Source organism: Arvicanthis niloticus, chromosome 22 (genome assembly GCF_011762505.2).
Source record: "Arvicanthis niloticus isolate mArvNil1 chromosome 22, mArvNil1.pat.X, whole genome shotgun sequence".
Taxonomy (NCBI): Eukaryota; Metazoa; Chordata; class Mammalia; order Rodentia; family Muridae; genus Arvicanthis; species Arvicanthis niloticus.
This window is the reverse complement of record NC_133429.1, coordinates 29,242,274-29,260,953: the sequence shown is the minus strand read 5'-3', so window position 1 is coordinate 29,260,953 and position 18,680 is coordinate 29,242,274. Positions and strand designations below refer to the sequence as shown.

Below are 18,680 nucleotides of genomic sequence, written 5' to 3'. Positions count from 1 at the left end.
ATTTCATAGGTCCAACCTCCACCTGGACCACTACCTGCTCACTAAAAGGACCTACAAGCCTAGTAAAATATTGTCCCCTCTGTGCAATCTCTATTAAACATTCAGTAATAAATCGAAGCATTCTTTGAGCAACACCTGCAATAGTGGTGTATATCAGAAGAGCATGAGCATCCATGGTGTGAGACCACATGGTTATTATTTTTAAACTATTGTAACAATGTAAAATGTCCCATTTTCAGTGCCTTCTGTATTATTGTACTGATGCCAGATCTTTTATTCTTTGCTTCCCCCTTCTCCTTTAGATCCTTTCTATTTCTTTTTTACTCTTCTTTCTTTTCTTCATTTCCCTTCCCCCTTCTTTTCCTCTATTCCTTTGTTGTTTGTGTACTTCCAATACACAACGACTCTTACAACGTGAATGGGTAGTCCTCACCAAACTCCTCCTCAGTTTCAAAGTGTCACACATATGAATAACACCCCCCAAACTAACAAGCACCTCTAGGCATGATATGTATTCTGTGCTTACAAGGCCTGCAGGACTATCTGCAATTGCCTAATTCTTTAGTCACATACCAAATCCCAGTTTCCTTTATATCATTAGGATACTCTGTTACTACATGTGGCTCGTGTCACTCTCCGGAATTTTCCCTTGACTTCTGCCATTTTAAATCACTCTTTGCAAGATTTGCTTCTTCTCTTCAATTTTCAATTACCCCAGAAGTAGGAATATGCCAGAAAACACTTACTAACACAATTTTATATAACAGTGATTTTTTTTCAGAAATAACATCCGTAACTTCACAAATTGTAGTGCATATATACCAATAAATATGATCCAAAACAGGATCATGTTTGTCAGTAGAGATATTGATTAATAGTGATTTTAAGATAACATGGGTTGTTTACAGAGTGTTTCCAGGGTTTGTAATGTATTCAATGCTAAAATCTTTTTAGTTTCTACATAAATATATGCTTTGCTATAACGAGTTAAAAATGTTTTAAAGTCTAACAAAATTGTTTCTATCTTATTTATTTCATAATATATTCATCAATGTGAATAAGATAATGTTTTCCCATAATACCTTATCATGTAAGGACTCTTCAAGATTTTTTCTGAAGGTTTCTGATTCTTGAATCAAAACATTCTATGGAAAAAATAAAAGAAAGAAGTATGCTGAAAGTATTTAAATATGTACATGAATACTCTAACACTCAAGAACCTTTTATCATTCTTTCTCTGGTAAATATATTTCCTTGTTTCTATGGAAACCAAGTTTTATTGAAGTCTTTAATAGTGAGAGTGAACCTTTTGAAAAATAAATTTTTTAAGCCAGAATGCTATTTTGCTACACTTGGATAGATAAACAGAACAAATGTTACACTATGAGTTATTACACTGATTCTTCAAGGACTTTATTATAGACAAGAAAGAATTAAGGTATTCTTCAATTATTACCCAACTATTAGTACTATACTTTGACTTCCTACTGTGTCAAAAAATCAAAATTGGCTAACATTTTGTTAAAACATTTTCTCCGATTAAATGGCAACAAAAAAAAATACCTGAAGAGGATAGTGAGTGAAATTCTGTTTATGTTCTGAAATAATCCGTGCTCCTGAAGTTTTAGTATTTACATCTGTGGCTTTTTCTGAGTTTGGTCACCATCTCTAACAATTCTGATTAGTGTGATAGTTTCTAGTTATTAACTTGACAAACATGATTTTGAATCACTTGTCAGCCCGAACCTAAGCACATTTCTGGAAACAATGCAGTTGGAAATAGAGGTTTCTAAACCCTCTATCTTTAACAATAATTCTCTACTACCTGACAGCATTTCGTGCCTTGGCTTCCATGTTAATAATTATAAGAGATCAAGCACACAATAATTTCATGTAAACACATGCTCAATATTTATTTTTGTCTTCTTCTAAATTTAACAAATGATGAGAAGATTAATGAAAAACTTCATCATGTATTCCTGCATGTTTTCATACATTTGTTTCTTATGAAACAAATATTAATTGATATGTATTAATATGTAGTATTTATTATGTGTCATCTTATTATTTGTTCAATTCCTGATGCTGTAGCATTTTGTTGAAATTATTAACTCACTATCTAAGACTGTATTGAGTTTTTTTTTTTTTTTTTAGACTAAGGAAAGTAGGTTGATTGCCTGATGCAAAGAATGAGTACAGCTGGCTAGGAAAAATTACAACCTAGACAATCTGGTTAAGCATACATGTGCTTCTCTTGTCTCTGACTGTACCTTCTCTTCCAAGGCAGCCATCCTTTCCTTCAGGTGTAGTTGCAGGCGCTCATTGGATTCGGTCAGAAGCCTGTCCACGGTATCAGATAACCTTTTATTATGCTCTTCATTCATTTTCTCCCTTTGTCTAGCCTTATAGTTAAGAAAAAGAGAAAAAATATATTTGGCATGGTAAAATAAAACTTGCTGCCTTTCATGCTTAATTTGATAGATTTGTGGGGTTTATACTGAACATAATTTTATGCATGGTTCTGATTAAATTTGTAGAAACTATTTTCTTTCAAATGCCTGGAACATAGACAAATGATTTTAAGCACAGCTTTTAATTGAGAATGTTTTTCTCTTATACACAGTCTGAATTTAAAAACACTAATGATAGAGGAGAAAGCTTCATGCATACTCTTTGGAGTTCTTGATTCTTCTCTTCAAGTTGACCCTCTAGGTGTCTCATACGTTCCTCGATATTTCCATGCCTCTCTTCAGCCTGTTAAGAAACACAAAGATTGGACCTAAAATGTAAGATGAGTTAATGCATCCCATCCAAATAAACGGAAATAAAATGTAAAGCAAGCTACTACCAACTGCAAACATAGTTTCCAAACATAAACTTTCTTTACACAGGCAGCTGAACAGCATTGCTTGAAATGTGTCAGCTAACAAGGGCCTGTTACATCCAAGCATCAGCAAAACACTGGACTTATTTATGAGCGATGAAATCAGCCAAATGTGACATGCAGACTGTGCATGGTTTGAACACAAACCTGCCATTGTCCAATCTTAAGCTCCTGAAGCACTGAACTGCACAGATGGTCGATTATCAATAAATAAAAGTAACATAATCTTTTATATAAATGAAAAGAAAAAAACTTAGATGGATTCTATTATAGCAATAGAAAGTAAAGTCCAGTAGGACTACCTTCCTACGTATGGAGATCATTTCTTGGAGTTTAGCTTCCATAACATATTGATAATCATCAGATGAGGTAGAAGAGGTTGGATCAGACTAACAAGTCAAGGAAAAGGAGAAGGACAAAATTGAAAAAATCAGAACTAAAGACACTGACACCAAACAGAACATAGTACAGAATGCTTAAAATAAAAGTGACGGCAAATTCAATACTTTAATAGACGCTATTCTGGTATCTGGTGAAAGTAATGCAATTGATGGTTATAAATGAAAGACGTGATATGCTCAAATCAAAAGCTGGGAACCTGAGGTATGAAGGGTTAGTGACAGCTGGCAATGATGGACTTTTACAGGGTGAGTTAAAGCAACTCTGTAAATGACATGTAATAACTGGAATTATGAGAAACCAAACACTAGAATATCTCTGATAGATACTTAAGAACATCTTTGCTTTTGTTTTCATCATGTACCTAGAAAAAAAAACCTGATAGAAACATTGCATCTCAACATTGAAAACTGTTCTTCAGGAGTGTCATATTTGGATCAGGATTATATAAAACCTTGTGTGTAGAAATCAGATTTAGGACTAACCCACAGTATATATTATTATGAATATTCTTCAGTTCAAACAGGATTGGGTTTCCTCAGCAACAGTTGTCCATGTAAGAGATGATTACTATATACATATGATATATATATATATATATATATATATATATATATATATATATATACAGTGGCCTTATCCTCAAGTGTAATTTTAAAAAATTAAGTGAAAGAAATAAAATGTCTCTACTTATTAGACGATGATAATGTCATAAGGACAAGAAACTTTGTGAATGCTCAAAACCAAAATGACACGAAGGACCACACCAAGGTACATCTGCATTAATTTGTTGCTATAAAACAAAATAGTACCCTAGAGTGAAATGGATGCACAGACGCCTTGTGAGTTAAAGATTGCCTAGTTACAAGAGATTAGTTACATGTCTCGCTGTCAGGAAACTACAGGTTTAGAGTGTTAACACATGGGACATTGCTGATGGCTGAATTGTGTTAGTACATTATGCACAAACACAACATTGCATCAACATTTTAATTTACAATTACAAGTTAAATAATTATAACACCCTAACAGTCTTATATCAGTAATACAATTTTAACTCTCTAGAACGTATCCTTTGACATGATACTAGCTCATGCTGAAATACTGAAATTTATTTTAAACTATTTTAGAACTATATGCAAACATTTCATACAGTAACTGAAAAGAAATAATGACCAGTTGATATACAATTGTACTACTTTATGTACAAGTTCTAACTTACTCTAAGGAATAACATTTAATGTTTTAAATCTGTTGTATTAAACTATAATTTGTCATATATACATATAAACTTCCAGTCTCATAAATTTATTTTATAAACACAGAAAAATCACAATTTCTTTGCAAGCATCTTACACTGGCTTCTAAATATAAAGAGTAATGAAAGCTACCATGATCCTCAAATGAAAGCAAATGTATTTTGTATTATTTAGTTATTATTTTTCTACATTGACTTAATTATATTCACATAATTCTGTGTGTGGGTTTGTGTGTGTAACTGCAGTGTCTTCAGAGGCAAGACAAGGGTGGCAGTTGAACAGTGCTGGATATATAGGTGATAGTGAGAGCTACCCAATGTGACTGCGGGTAACTGAACCCAGGTCATTAATAAGAATTTTCTGTTTCCCACTCATTTTATGCCATTTAATATTTGCAAGTCTCATTTTTTAAAAGTGCAGATAATTGATGAAGAGGTTGTTGGAACTGTATAATTTAAGTTTGTAATTTGTAACTAAACCTGTATAGTTTATCGTCATTTAAGTTATTAAAACTAAATAAGGGATTGATCCAAAAAGGTGGGGTAACTATTTGAACTTCTATAAGTTAGTCTTCAAGAATACAAGTTCTTTAATATCTTAAACATTTTCATGTTTCTTTCAATAATGAACATGCAGAGACATTGTAGAAATTTACTTCAGATTCAAAACACAAGTATTGTCATGTCTAAATTATGTTATTACTGACACTTTTATCAGCACTAAATAAATGAAATAGCTCATAAAATTCAAGAAGAATTATAACCTACTTGAGTAAATGTGGGTTTTAATTAGAGAAATAGCTATAACAAATCATAACAGTGGGAGTCCAGAATGATCTCTGATGGTTAATTGTACATAAATACATCAAATATTGTATTATGTATGGCCATTAAGCTAGAATCCTTAAAGAACTAAATGAGGTTTACCTACTTTGTGTCTCTCTCTAGCTAGATGATGAAAAACAAAACAGTCTTATAATCTAAAATGTAAATTCAGTCAGCATCTATAAGCAATACTGGGTCCAGTTTTTACCCAACAGTGCAGTGCTATGTTGCCCATAGACCTCTAAGAGCACAATTGACATTAGCTCAGGACTGGAAACCATCAATCTGCTATTATTTGTCCTTGAGGAATCCATCTGGGTTTTACTCACTGGTATTGGGAAATTCTAAATGAGTTAAGATTTTAGCAAAACAGTAACAGAAATTATTATGAGAAGCATGTGAATACAGACACAATGCATAATAAAGTTAGTAAGAGAAAATACATAAAGAAACAAAAAGATATAGATAGATAAAAATAAGACACAAACACACACATACACCCCCCCACACACCAAATACTTGATTAGTTGTTGAATTGTGATTTAAAAGCTCAAAGGAAAACAACTAATACTAAATAAACAACTAATACTAAATAAATAAATGCTAAGTAAATGTTTCACAATTTAGAATGGTGGAAAGACGAAGAATAGAAAAAAAAGACCATTGATAATAATGATATAATGACTGTGAATTGAAATTGAATAAGATGGAAACACTGTTTAGTTGTTCTCTGAGCTTTCTGAAAAGAATCCAAGAATAAGTGGAAGAGGGTTGAAGTCACAGTGCTTTGAGAAAATGATTCATCTACAAACCTATAGACACATCATAAGCTAAGGGATATAATCTTAGCAGTTTTAGTTTATAAAATAAAACAACTGTCTTATAAAACTGTCTTATATACCCAAAAGTACTTGTAGCTAACTGTTAGAAGCCAAATTCATAGTAAGCAAAGAATCAATTATACACTATTAGAAGAATTTCAAAGAATGCTAAGTGATTTCTAAACTACTGAAAATTTAGAGGGTTCTGATAAAGGGGAAATTTATTCACCATGGTAATTAATTACATCATATAGTATATAATTATAGTACATAATCCTGTTTGTATCACATTCTAGATCCTAACAAAAGTGCTGACATGTTTACAGAAAAATGGCAGTAATAACTGAGTCAATTTCTAGGGGTTTTATATCACAAAAGGTGATTTAAAGCCATGTAAGTCAATTATTTCATTTTAAATGATATTTTATTCTATATCTATCAATGGCTAATCTGTGGCAATGATTTCATAAATCTGAAGCAGTATTTCTTTAGGAAACATTCTAAATTTTTTTTAAGTAAAATAAATACTGATGATTAATCTACCCTGTTTTATAAGTTATTTTCTTAGTCAGTCTTACAATAGCAAAATTTAAAATGGTAACTCTTTATGCTGATTACTTATATCTCTAAAATTAAAACAGAGCAACTGTGTTGTCTTGGTCTATATTATAGTAATTTAAAATAACTCTTTGTAAGAAAAGGCATAATAATATTGACATACTTGGGAAGCTTTATGTGACTTAGGATCTATTTTGAAGTTACCTGATTGTACATTCTAAATTTTGGGGCTCTAGTATTTTAAAGTACCAGAGTGACTTACTAGTGGGGTCTGTGGTTATAGAAGAGTGTAAATTTAGTAGTCTTACCCTAATATACTAATGTTTCATCAGATGATACTTTAATACTTCAAAAATCATGATATAATCCAGTGCTTTTCCCCCTGACCATCTGTATGTGATATTTGATTTCTCATATAAATACTTCATTTTAACATATAAACATCATCAAAGTGTTCATGTCATTCTTTGCCTTTCTAACAAAGACAATTACTTTGCCTCCCCTTTTCCACAACTGAACCAATTATTTTGCATAATTTGTATTATCAAAATGTAACTTCAAGTTTAAATATCTATAGCACAATTTGTGTAGCCTACAGGACTTAGAAAACTGCAACGGTCATATGAACATTCAGAATGTGTGCAGAGTTTTCAACTGACATAAAACAAATCAGGATATAGTGACAAAACGAGAGCTTTTCAAGTGAAATGGATGTGATATCTACTTTTCCTCTAGAGTTTGAATGGCTGTGTTTGAAAGGCTTTATAATATATAACACCAACAATTTTTAGAGTGTACAGTTCATACTATAAAAAAGCAGTTCAAAAGTACATTATTCCCAATCTCTTTTTTTTTCTTTCAGAAGAAAACACAATTATAAAAGCACTTTTTGTGACTTAGTGGCATTCAACTGTATATTTTAAACTTTTTCTAACAAGGTTCACCATCATACAATATAATTGGAATCAATGGTTATTATGCTTCTTATTGTTCCAGTAGCAAGCCACTTATACAAAGCTGATTAAATTGCTGTATTTCATATATCTTTGTTGAGCTTTTAAATACCATGATTATTATTATGTGCAGAAACTACCATAGAAAATTTACTGTATCAACAACATGCTATTTTTCATTTTTTGTTAATGTTAAAATAGGCAAGGATATCTTCTTACTTGTGTAACAGTCATTCAAGTCATGGTTAGTAAGCTATATACAATAAGGAAGCAAAATGTTAGGAAGCAAACAAAGCAAAGATCCAACTAAGGTAACTTTTATGTAGCCTGAAGAGAGTAATGCAGACCCCACTTTGATGAACAGTTATTTCTGCAGATGCACCTATGCTGACCACATGTGTTTAGTGCAGTACCTTTGTTAGGGCTGCGATTCTCTGAGCAAGTTCGGCCTCTACTTCAGGTAAAGTTTCAGCTTTTCTCATGGTCTGCTGTAACTTTTGCTCAGCCAGTTCAAGACGCTCCTGTAACTGCCTGTTTTTTTCTTCCATCTGAAATGGGAGTGATAAGGGGACCATTTAAACAGTCAAGAGTCAGAGGGCTAATAGTCTATGAACTTTCTACTTCAGCTATTCTTGGAGTCTTAAAACCAACTATTACCATACTTAACTGTACTAAATAAACAGAGGTATCATAATTACTTGTGTTGTCAATTTTAACTACCGAATTTTTAGATGATGAAATAGCAACTATCATGACACTGGCAGCAAACAGAAAAGAAATTTCTAGTGAGTATGAATTTGAAAAAATTGAATATAGCTCAGTATTAATACTGCAGAGTGTCCACATCACAATCACCGCAACAACAATATACATATTACAAATCAAAGTTTTTAGACTGGAACAAAATAAAGAATATGGTAGTACCAGAGTTCATACTCTAGAGCTTGGACAAACAAGTTCTCTGAATAGGACAGATAGTGTTTTAGGATTGTGCCCTATAGGATATCTGGTTCAATTATCCACTATGTTGTTGTGACACACAAACAACCAAACAGCAATTAAATCATTAGTTGTTGGTGCAAATTTAAGAATGGAAAGATCATTTCTCTAGCCTGGCTAGCTCACAAATAATTAAGACAGAATCAGATTTAACAAGCTTTCAGGCACAATAACAGAACATATATTAATTTATTCTAATCCTCTAAACTAATCTAGCTGCTTTCCTGTCCAAATCTCTGAAATTCTTGCATTTCAGTATTGATGGGTTGTCACTGTTCATGTGTGTTCTCATGGTGGCTCCTGGTCCTTCACTTCTGGTGAAAAACTCTCCTTCTCTTTTTCCCTCCCCTGGCTGGGATCAGAATTCCAGCCCTATTATCTCCTCTGTTCCATCATTAACTGACAATTTTTTTCATTCACCAAGCAGAGATATTAGGGAAGGAATATACTCACACAACTATGAGACAAAAGAGTCTAAGAATAAGTATTACAATACATGTCTGGATTGCAACCAGATACAGAAGTCTGCATTTAAATAATAGAACGATATTCTTTACACAGTGCACAATAACACTATGCCAAAGATTAGGAATGTATATTTGATTGAAACTGCATTTCTATAAGAAGGTTATAACCACCACCACTGTCTTATAGGCTGAAACTTCTCTTTTTCTGTAGGGTTGGGTGGACCTTCCAGCCTGTCATTTATCATATATGTGACCTTGGGAAGTAGTCATGTCTTTGATCCTCAGAGTACACAGTATGGTGACTGCCACTAACCAAGTAGGTGGTGGCTAGAATTAAGTGAAGTGATATAAGCAAATGCTCTGTTTTATAAGATTCAAAGTCAATAGTTGCAGTATTATTTTCATATGAGTGATTTCTTAATTTTGTTAAAAATAAACTATAAAATAAAATGTATTTCAATAATACTATCCTAAGTTTTAAACCATAATTACTTATCTGCTAAAAAAAAATCCTACTCTAAGCTTTATGCAAATGATGAGAACACATACACAGACCAAAAGAAGTTCAAAACAGATACTGAACCTGACGCAAGATGGCTTCCTTGTTTGCCAACTCATTTTCTAGTTTATCATTCATGTCGTGAATGGAGGTAGATTCTCTCTGAGCACTCAGGTAACGCTTCTCTAGAGTTGTGATTCTTTCTTCCATATCTTCCTTCTGAGCCATGGCCTGTAAATAACACTGTAAAAGTCATGTGCAAGCCTCTGATTTCATCCTCATCAGAGCAAAACACATACACACACATTCACACACACACACACACACACACACACACACACACACACACACAAATATAAAATCACAGCGTCTTAGACCTATGTAGTTTTCTTACTTAAGTGAAAAAAAAAAATATATATATATATATATATATATATATATATATATATATATATATTCATCTCCTTTTTTCCCAAGTAAAGACACATTCCTCAAGGGCATTTCAAAAATTCTATGTATGCCAGGACTGGTGACATACAACTTTAAATCCAATATCTGGGAGCCAGAGGCAGGCAGATCTCCGAAATGGAGGCAAGACTGGTCTACAGATAGAGGTCCAGGACAGGCAGACCTAAACAAGAAAAGAATCCCTATCTTGAAAAAACTAAACCCAAAATTTTCCATATATATTTTTATTATTTTTATCATAAGTTCTTATTTTTAGTTTTGTAACAGATTAATCAGGAACTTTCTAATGTTTAAGAGTACAAAGAATCTTTCTGCTGTAAAATTAAGTGGCAGGTAAATTTGTTTACTATAATGTACACAGAAGTAGAAGTATGGGTAGAGTTGAAAGCCAGGAAATTGTTAAATTGGTTATCATCATTTTACAGTTATCTTCCAATAAGACATCTATCTGTCTGAGGGCTGGAGGGATGGCTTAGTTCCTAAAAACATTTTTGCTTTTGTAGAGGGACCATATTTGGTTCTCAGTAACAGTGAGTTATCTAAGATCAATTTGTAATTACAGAATAATCTAACATTCTTTTCAGCTCTCCACAAATTATTGCTCACACAAAGTATACAGACATACATTCAGGCAGATCACCACACATACAAATAAAATAAAAATAATAAATATTTTTAAAAAATCTACTCAGTGTTAGTTAAGTCATGGTTATAAGAAGAGCATATATAACCACTAATTTGGTAATCCAACATAATTCCTATCAACAATCTATAAATATCTGTTTGTATACCCACAAATTAAGTTTTGTCTTCATCCATCATCAAGGAAATTTCTCTTTATTGCAGACACAGAGAACTACAGAAACCACAACTGGTCAAAATGTAGACTTGTGGAACCCAGGCCCAACCTAAAACATCTACACAACAGTTCTGCACCTGAGGCTCAGTGAAGATTGCTGGAGAAGGGGCAGTACATTTGAAAGACCCAGAGGATCATAGAGTTTTCTATGAAATTGTGTCTCCTAGTAATGTCAGAAAGTATACCCATAAAGTCTCACCAACATGACTGTCCAGATATGAGCAGAGCAAAGATGACACCAATGACCATGTCAAAGGGGACAAAGGAAAGCCCACAGTGTCTCAACGCTACATAAATGACAGTAGGCGATTGAGAGTATCTGGGAGCAGAAGAGAAGGTCTTTCCCAGGAAAATGAATACCACAATTATTTTCTAGCGCCAAATGATCAGCTCTGAAAATATGCACACAAGTAACATCATTGGAACTGAACAGAATATATTTAGAAACATATGGAATTGAGGGATGGTTATAGATTTTTTTTTACATTATTATCAGGATTCATCATTCCATTTTTAATGGGACGCTTTCTTCCCTCTAGAGTCCAGAGCCCATCTGCTTAATGTGAAGCTTAACTCTTAATGTGAAGCATTTCTTCCAAATTTCCAAAAGAAATAGAAGCCCATAAATGGTAATCCTTTCTTCTCCATCATCTACAAATAATTAGTTACACATAAATCCTTAATTCTTTTTTTTCAGCTTAGATGATTATTCCACCTTTATCCAAAGAAAGACACTTTTATCACTCTGGCTCTCCCTTAGAGACCTGGATCACTCCTTTTTCCCTTTTGGAGTATTTAGATAACAGTTATTCTATCTCATTTCTGTTGCTTTCAACAAATATTCTGAAAAACAGTAATGTAGAGTGTGAAAGGTTTATCTGGCTTATAGTTCCAAGTTGCATTTTACTGTTTTAGGGAAGTCAAGGCAGGACATAAAGGACTTAACAATATCACATGCACAATAAGGAGTTAGCATCCTTGTATCCTTGTGTACTTTTCTTTATTGGATATTTTATTTACATTTCAGATTCCATCCCCTTTCCCCATTTCCGCCCCCCCCCCCAGAAAACCCCTATCTCATGCCCCCTTTTTCTTTTTGCTTTTTAACACTTTTTTAAAAAGTTAATGAAAGGCTTTATAAGTTTAGTAATGTTCAATCAGAAGTGTAACCTAATACTCACCCTAGATATATCAACTACCTTTGACTGGTGAAGACACGTGAACAACTGCCTCCATATCCCCCCTCTCTTTCTCTCTCTCATCACCTAGCTTCTCCTCTCCTTCTTCTCCTCCTCTCCTTACTCCTTCTCTTCCTCTCGGTACCCCTCACAACCACTCTGGAAGTCAGTCTGGCGGTTCCTCAGAAAATTGGACATAGCACTACCTGAGGACCCGGCTATACCACTCCTGGGCATATACCCAGAAGATGCTGCAACATATAACAAGGACATATGCTCCACTATGTTCATAGCAGCCTTATTTATAATAGCCAGAAGCTGGAGAGAATCCAGATGTCCTTCAACAGAGAAATGGATACAAAAAAAATTGTGGTACATTTACACAATGGAATATTAATCAGCTATTAAAAATAATGCATTTGAGAAATTCTTGGGTAAATGAACGGAACTAGAAAATATCATCCTGAGTGAGGTAACCCAATCACAAAAGAACACAGATGGTATTTACTCACTGATAAGCGGATATTTGCCCAAAAGTTTGAAACAACAAAGATTCAACTAACAGACCACATGAAGCTCATGAAGAAGGAAGAACAAGTACGGATGCCTAGGTTTTACTTAGAAAGAGTAACAAAATACCCAAGGGAGCAAATAAGGAGACAACTTGTGGGACAGAAACTGAAGGAGAGGTTGTATTGAGACCATTCCACGTAGGTATTCATCCCATGTGCAGTCACCAAAAATAGACACTGATACGGATGACAGAAAGTACATGCTGACATCAGGCTGATAAGTCTGTCTCCTTAGAGGTCCCCCAGATCTGACATACCCAGAGGCAGATACTCACAGCTAACCATTAATTAGATCAAGGGTTCCCAATGGAGAAGTTAGAGAGAAGACTGAAGGAGCCGAAAGGGTGGATGCCCCCACGAGGAGAGAAACAATATTAACCAACCAGAGCCCCCCAGGGTCTAAACCACCAGCCTAGGGGCACATAGGGAGGAACCTATGACTCCAGCTGTATATGTAGGAGAGGATGACCTTGTTGGGCATAGGTGGGAGAGGAGATCTTTGGTCCCATGAAGGCTGAACACTGAGTGGGGTGGGGGAATCTGAGGGTGGGGAGGTGGGAGTGGGGAGTAGGTGTGGTGCACCCTCATAGAAGCAGGAGGAGGGGGGATGAGATAAGGGGTTCCTGGATGGTGGGGGGAATGGGGTAAGGGATTAAATTCTAAATGTAAATATTATATTCAAAAAGGGGGGGGGGAAGAAAAGCTGTTAGAACCAACATCTTTAATAAAATGTCAGCCCTCTAAAAAAATTTATCTTCATACTAAAATTTGTTAAGAGAATTGTACATTGTAGAATACACAGCCTTGGTGTATCTACACATCAAGCAAGTTATGCAGACCTGCTCAAACCTCTGAGGTCCTGGAATTCCAACTGGATGCAGTGAAAACACAGCGTCAGAGGCTTATCAATTTACTCCTCCCCCCCCTCCCATCTTCTAATATCTCAATGCCCGTAATCAGCTTGAAGAAGTTAATGAAGAGGCCGGGCGGTTGTGGCGCTCGCCTTTAATCCCAGCACTTGGGAGGCAGAGGCAGGCAGATTTCTGAGTTCGAGGCCAGCCTGGTCTACACAATGAGTGCCAGGACAGCCAGGGATACACAGAGAAACCCTGTCTCGAAAAACCAAAAAAGAAAAAAAAAAGAAGAAGAAGAAGAAGTTAATGAAGAGTCAGTGCCCCTATTCCCTGGGGTTGGGGACTAAGGTGGTTAAATTGGGCTGTCTTTCTAGGGAAAAGTAGCAGCTTTTGTGGGAATGGGGAGGAGTAGTTAGGATTTATTGCATAGCCATAACCTATTGGTAGAAATCTCTATAATTATTATCAAGATGAAGTTATAATTTCTTAAATGGTACAAAATTTACTTTGCTTTCAAATTTAAGGTTTTCTTTGGTACGAGCTTCTTATTGACAGAAAAATGAGATAAATATTGATACTCTCATAGGCATTGTGCCTATATAACACATTTAGGAATGCAAGGCCTAGACCCAGTCCTTCTTTAACTTTTGCAACTGATTTGAGATGGTTAGCCTGTGAGTTAAGGGACTATAGCAAATTCATGGCTTGGAGTTTATTGTTAGGGTGCTTTCTATGTTTTATTTAGAAATAGCTGAGTGGAGTTAACAGACAACAGTCCAGGTTACCTTACATGGATAGTTGGTTTTCAAAACGTCAGAAGTCCACAGAATTGATGTGACATACATTTCTGTATTAATGTTCATTTTGATTAGAGACCTGTCTGCTCCTGACAGCTTTCTGTATTGAATTCTAAGAAGAAATTGAGCATCTTTGGAGTTACTCCAGTTGTGGAGAGACAGCCACTAGGCAAGAAATACCTCTTTTCATCTACAAACAAATTACTGTCCAGAAAAGGACACTCTTGCAGAATAGTTGACTAATTATATCTGCCTAGACAGAGTAATCAGCCCTTAATAATTCTGCATCACTAGGTCTGTCAGATGATCCTGGGCCAGAAGGCTGAAGATCAGATGCTCCAACGTTTTGTAGTATAGGGAGTGTCCAGGTATTCAACGGTCTCTATAAATTGGCTAAGTTTTAGAAGCTATGCTTTGTGCTTCCCTTGTGTACTCTTAGCTAGATTTTTTTCTTTCTTACTATCAAGGGACCCATGCCTAAAGAATGGGGCAGCCTCAAATAGGTGTACTTTCCAAAACAGACATTCTTACATGGAAACATGATTTAGAAAATTCTTCATTAAGACTCTCTTCTGAGGTGAGTTTATATTGCATCAAATTCAGAGTTAAACAAAGCTAAGTCCCATGACCCAAGGTGCTACAGACAAGAAAAGGAAGACAGGGGAAAGAGAGATGATTCCAAGGAAATAAAAAATAAAACTGGTGAAGTCTTACTGGTTATTAATGAAAATTTAAAAGATTTTTTCAAATTGCTAGAGTATGTGACGATTTAACCAAGGAATAAAAACAAGTAACAGAATAAACATAAAAATTAGCTAATAAGATTTTTTTAAAAAAACAGAGAGTTGTGCACAATGGAAAATATTATAGAAAACTACTGATTTGATTAATTGTGAAAATTATTCACAAAGTAATAGTAGTTACAATAAATGTGATTTTCATATAATTACAATGAAAAAAATATCAGATCAAGCCTCAAGTCATGCAGAGTATAAGCTAAAATCCTACCTAACATATTAATTAGCAAGACTTATATTAGTTTTTTTTTTGTAAAAGACAAAATACAAACAGAATGCTCAATGGATTGAAAATCAGAATTTAGAAAAAATGAGATAGAGAAAAATGAGGTAATACATTGTCAGAGAGCTATCTTCATGTCTCTGTCTCCTTCTCCTCTCTACTCTCCTCTGTGAGCCTCTGGATTTTTTTTTTCTGTTGGAAATGTATATTTATGTAACAATTAATTAAAAGATGATAATTCATGCTGCCCTGAGTCTCTGTCTACATAGAAGCCAACTGTTCTTTTGGAGCACAGGTACAATCATCATTGAAAACTGAATAGCTTCGTTTGCTATCATACTTTTTATTTTCTTTGTCATGCTATTGTGCTATTTACTAAAAGTCTATTCTGAATGCTTGAGTTAAAATTGTTTACTTCTATCATCAATGTAAAATATAAGCCACGAAACTCTTGCTTTCTTGACAAAATACATTCCTAATTCCGTGTATTGAGGTATATGATATTCCTTCTAAATTTGTACCTTCTTTTGATTTATGAAAGTAAGTTTATAAGCAAATAAAATGTTAAAATTTTATTCAGATTAATGTAAAAACAAAGTAGCATTTGAGTAGACCCTATATTGAATGATTGCATCCTTGGATAAAGAGTGGGAATCATGGACAGAGTTGTAGAATTTGAAATTAATCTGCCACTTAGCCAAGAATGCTAATCATTGTAATCATTTACTGGAAGCTCAAAGGACCAACAACTGAATTCTTCATTATTGCCCTTGCAGAGAACCTGATTGTGCTGAAGCTTCAATTTCAGACAACATCCTTAGCACATATGAGGAAATGAATTAGAGTTGCTAAAACAGAAAGAATAATTGTTGACCAGGTAAGGACACTGCTAACCAGATGAAAGCCTTTTGGATAAGCCAAGGTGCATGACTAGAGTCCACACAAGGGTGGAAGGAAAGATCTATCTCTATAAAGGTGACAACTGAAATCCACATGGGTGCTATGATGTGTGCATTCACACACATGTCACATACGCACAGAGTATTTTAAAATAACAGTTATTACATGCTAATCATTTTGTACCAATTTGCTAGGACAAGCACATGAAGCAATCGTTCTATCTGATGACTTCATTTCCATCTGCAAAAGGGTTTCATTCCTTCCTTGATTTGTTTCAACCTTTCTGACCTCCACTAGCTAGTGAAAGAAGAGTTATTTATGTTAAAATTAAAGTATAAACATATAAAATAAAAGCGATACATTATTTTGGAAAAAAAAATCCAGAATAATGTTACAAAATGTTTCCAGGATTTCACTAGGTTATAGAAAGCCCAGAAAATAATTATGGTTCTTAGTGTTCGAAAAGATGTTGATTCATGATCTTGATTTTATATATTTCAATGAGTGAGTTTATATTTTGTGTTAGTTTTCATAAAGACCTCTAGAAATATTTGTCAATTTCAAGGAATAAAAGAAAATTCGAAATCTGTCATCCACATAAAAATTTCTCTTAAAATTTAAGGCAATGTTATGTTCAGAAGTAAAAGACAGTCATTTCTTTCTGGGAAATGAAAGTTGGTATAATACACCCTATGAGGAAATGTTGTCCTTTGGTTTGTTTTTACATCCTTTTTGTAGATTATTAATGAAAACCATATAATTACTAGGAACTGGGTGATATAATAGTTTGGCTACTTTGTAGAGTGCCTACCTAGAGTAGAATACACAGTCATTAAATAGATACTTTGGATTAGTGATTACAAACCTGTCCACAGTTAGCTGCTCAGATCTACTGCACACATTCCCAGTAGGAGTCCGTGTATGTAGATTTGGAACTGCATTTTTGACTCAGTGATTCATGTTAGTGATTCAATTTTCAACTGCAGACTGTGTTGCCAAAAATAAAATTTGAACTTACAAGTCATAGAAATAGCTTTTCCTCTGTGTTATTTGCAGATTCTAAAGAGAAAGCTTCTCCTTTAGTCCCTAAAAGCTGTTATGTAAAAAGAAAAACAGCAATGTTTATATATAACTGGATTTTTATTGTAATAAATCCATATAGTTTTATAGTAATATAAGGTAGATTGAAAATATAATTCGTCCCTCAACTAATATAAGAGAAGAATTATAGATTCATTTATTTAATTAATTTGCAGATGTGAGGAGAGCTATTTAATGTGAAGTCAGAAAGATTTGTTGGCTTTATTGACACAATAAATGTAATTACTTTACATTTTAACCCTTCTCATACCTACATAGAGAGTTAAATGTTAATATCCATATATGGCTGATATCGTCTTGATTAAAAATTGGAGAATAAAGGCACCGTTTACATTGTCCTTTTTTTGAATCATTGCATTATGTCTACCTCCATCTATTTTTAGAACAAAATTAATACAAAGAGCTGGTAAATAGAAACTTCAACTATTCTCGATGAAGCAATTATAAACTATGTTCAGAAATCACTGACTACATGTAATTATATAAGTCAGTTTCGATTCATTAGATTTTCCTAATAGACAAAACAAACTACATTTTCACTTGTAAATCAATGATTGTCTACCTCCTACGGTACATGTTTTTCCTTAATTAATTCAATGGGTGGCTTTTACTTGTTCTATATTTACATCATACTGTGCTGAAAATTTGAGGGAGTGAAAAAAGAATTATCCAAATCTCATAATATTAAGAAATTAATAATATATTGGATACATATTTACAAAGCAGAATCAGGACATTGATAGGGATTTCACAAAATTTTGACTTTTTGGAAAAAAAAATGACAAAATACTGTTTTTGGTTTTTTTTGTTTTGGTTTTGGTTTTTTTGTTTTTGGTTTTTTGTTTTTGTTTTTGTTTTGTTTTGTTTTGTTTTATTTTGTTTTGTTTTGTCTTTCAAGACAGGGTGTCTCTGTGTAGCGCTGGCTGTCCTGGAACTCACTCTGTAGATCAGGCTGGCCTCGAACTCAGAAATCTGCCTGCCTCTGCCTCCCAAGTGCTGGGATTAAAGGCATGCGCCACCACCGCCTGGCAAAATACTGGTTTTTTAATTGGTAGTATATTGTGGCTGAAAATGTGTATGATGGTTGTCATCTATGCCATCTTCTCCAGTAAAACTGTATCTAGATGGAAAGCATAACCCACAACTAAAAGAGAATAAGAGAATTTATTCTTGAAGCCAAACATAAGTGACCATAATCCAGGAATACAGATTTAGATTAGCAAAAATTCCGTGTTAAACTGTGGTAACAGTTTGATGATTTTTTTTCA

The 18,680-nt window shown here is 34.0% G+C and overlaps 1 protein-coding gene across 29 annotated transcripts in view; it reads right to left on the bottom strand.

The window, feature by feature from the left end:
* Positions 1–18,680, bottom strand: part of Ppfia2 (PPFI scaffold protein A2) — a 436,080-nt gene that overhangs the window by 88,489 nt on the left and 328,911 nt on the right. For 16 of the 29 annotated variants that reach the window (XM_076920128.1, XM_076920132.1, XM_076920129.1 and 13 more), the window contains 5 exons: positions 9,748–9,894; positions 8,112–8,246; positions 2,671–2,754; positions 2,271–2,402; positions 1,083–1,145 (listed from right to left, as the gene is read on the bottom strand). In XM_076920128.1, coding sequence (XP_076776243.1) covers positions 1,083–1,145; positions 2,271–2,402; positions 2,671–2,754; positions 8,112–8,246; positions 9,748–9,894 — 561 coding nt within the window. Of the gene's footprint in view, positions 1–1,082; positions 1,146–2,270; positions 2,403–2,670; positions 2,755–3,186; positions 3,270–8,111; positions 8,247–9,747; positions 9,907–18,680 lie in introns of those variants that run through there. The other 13 variants (XM_076920120.1, XM_076920126.1, XM_076920131.1 and 10 more) reach the window with 2 other exon arrangements.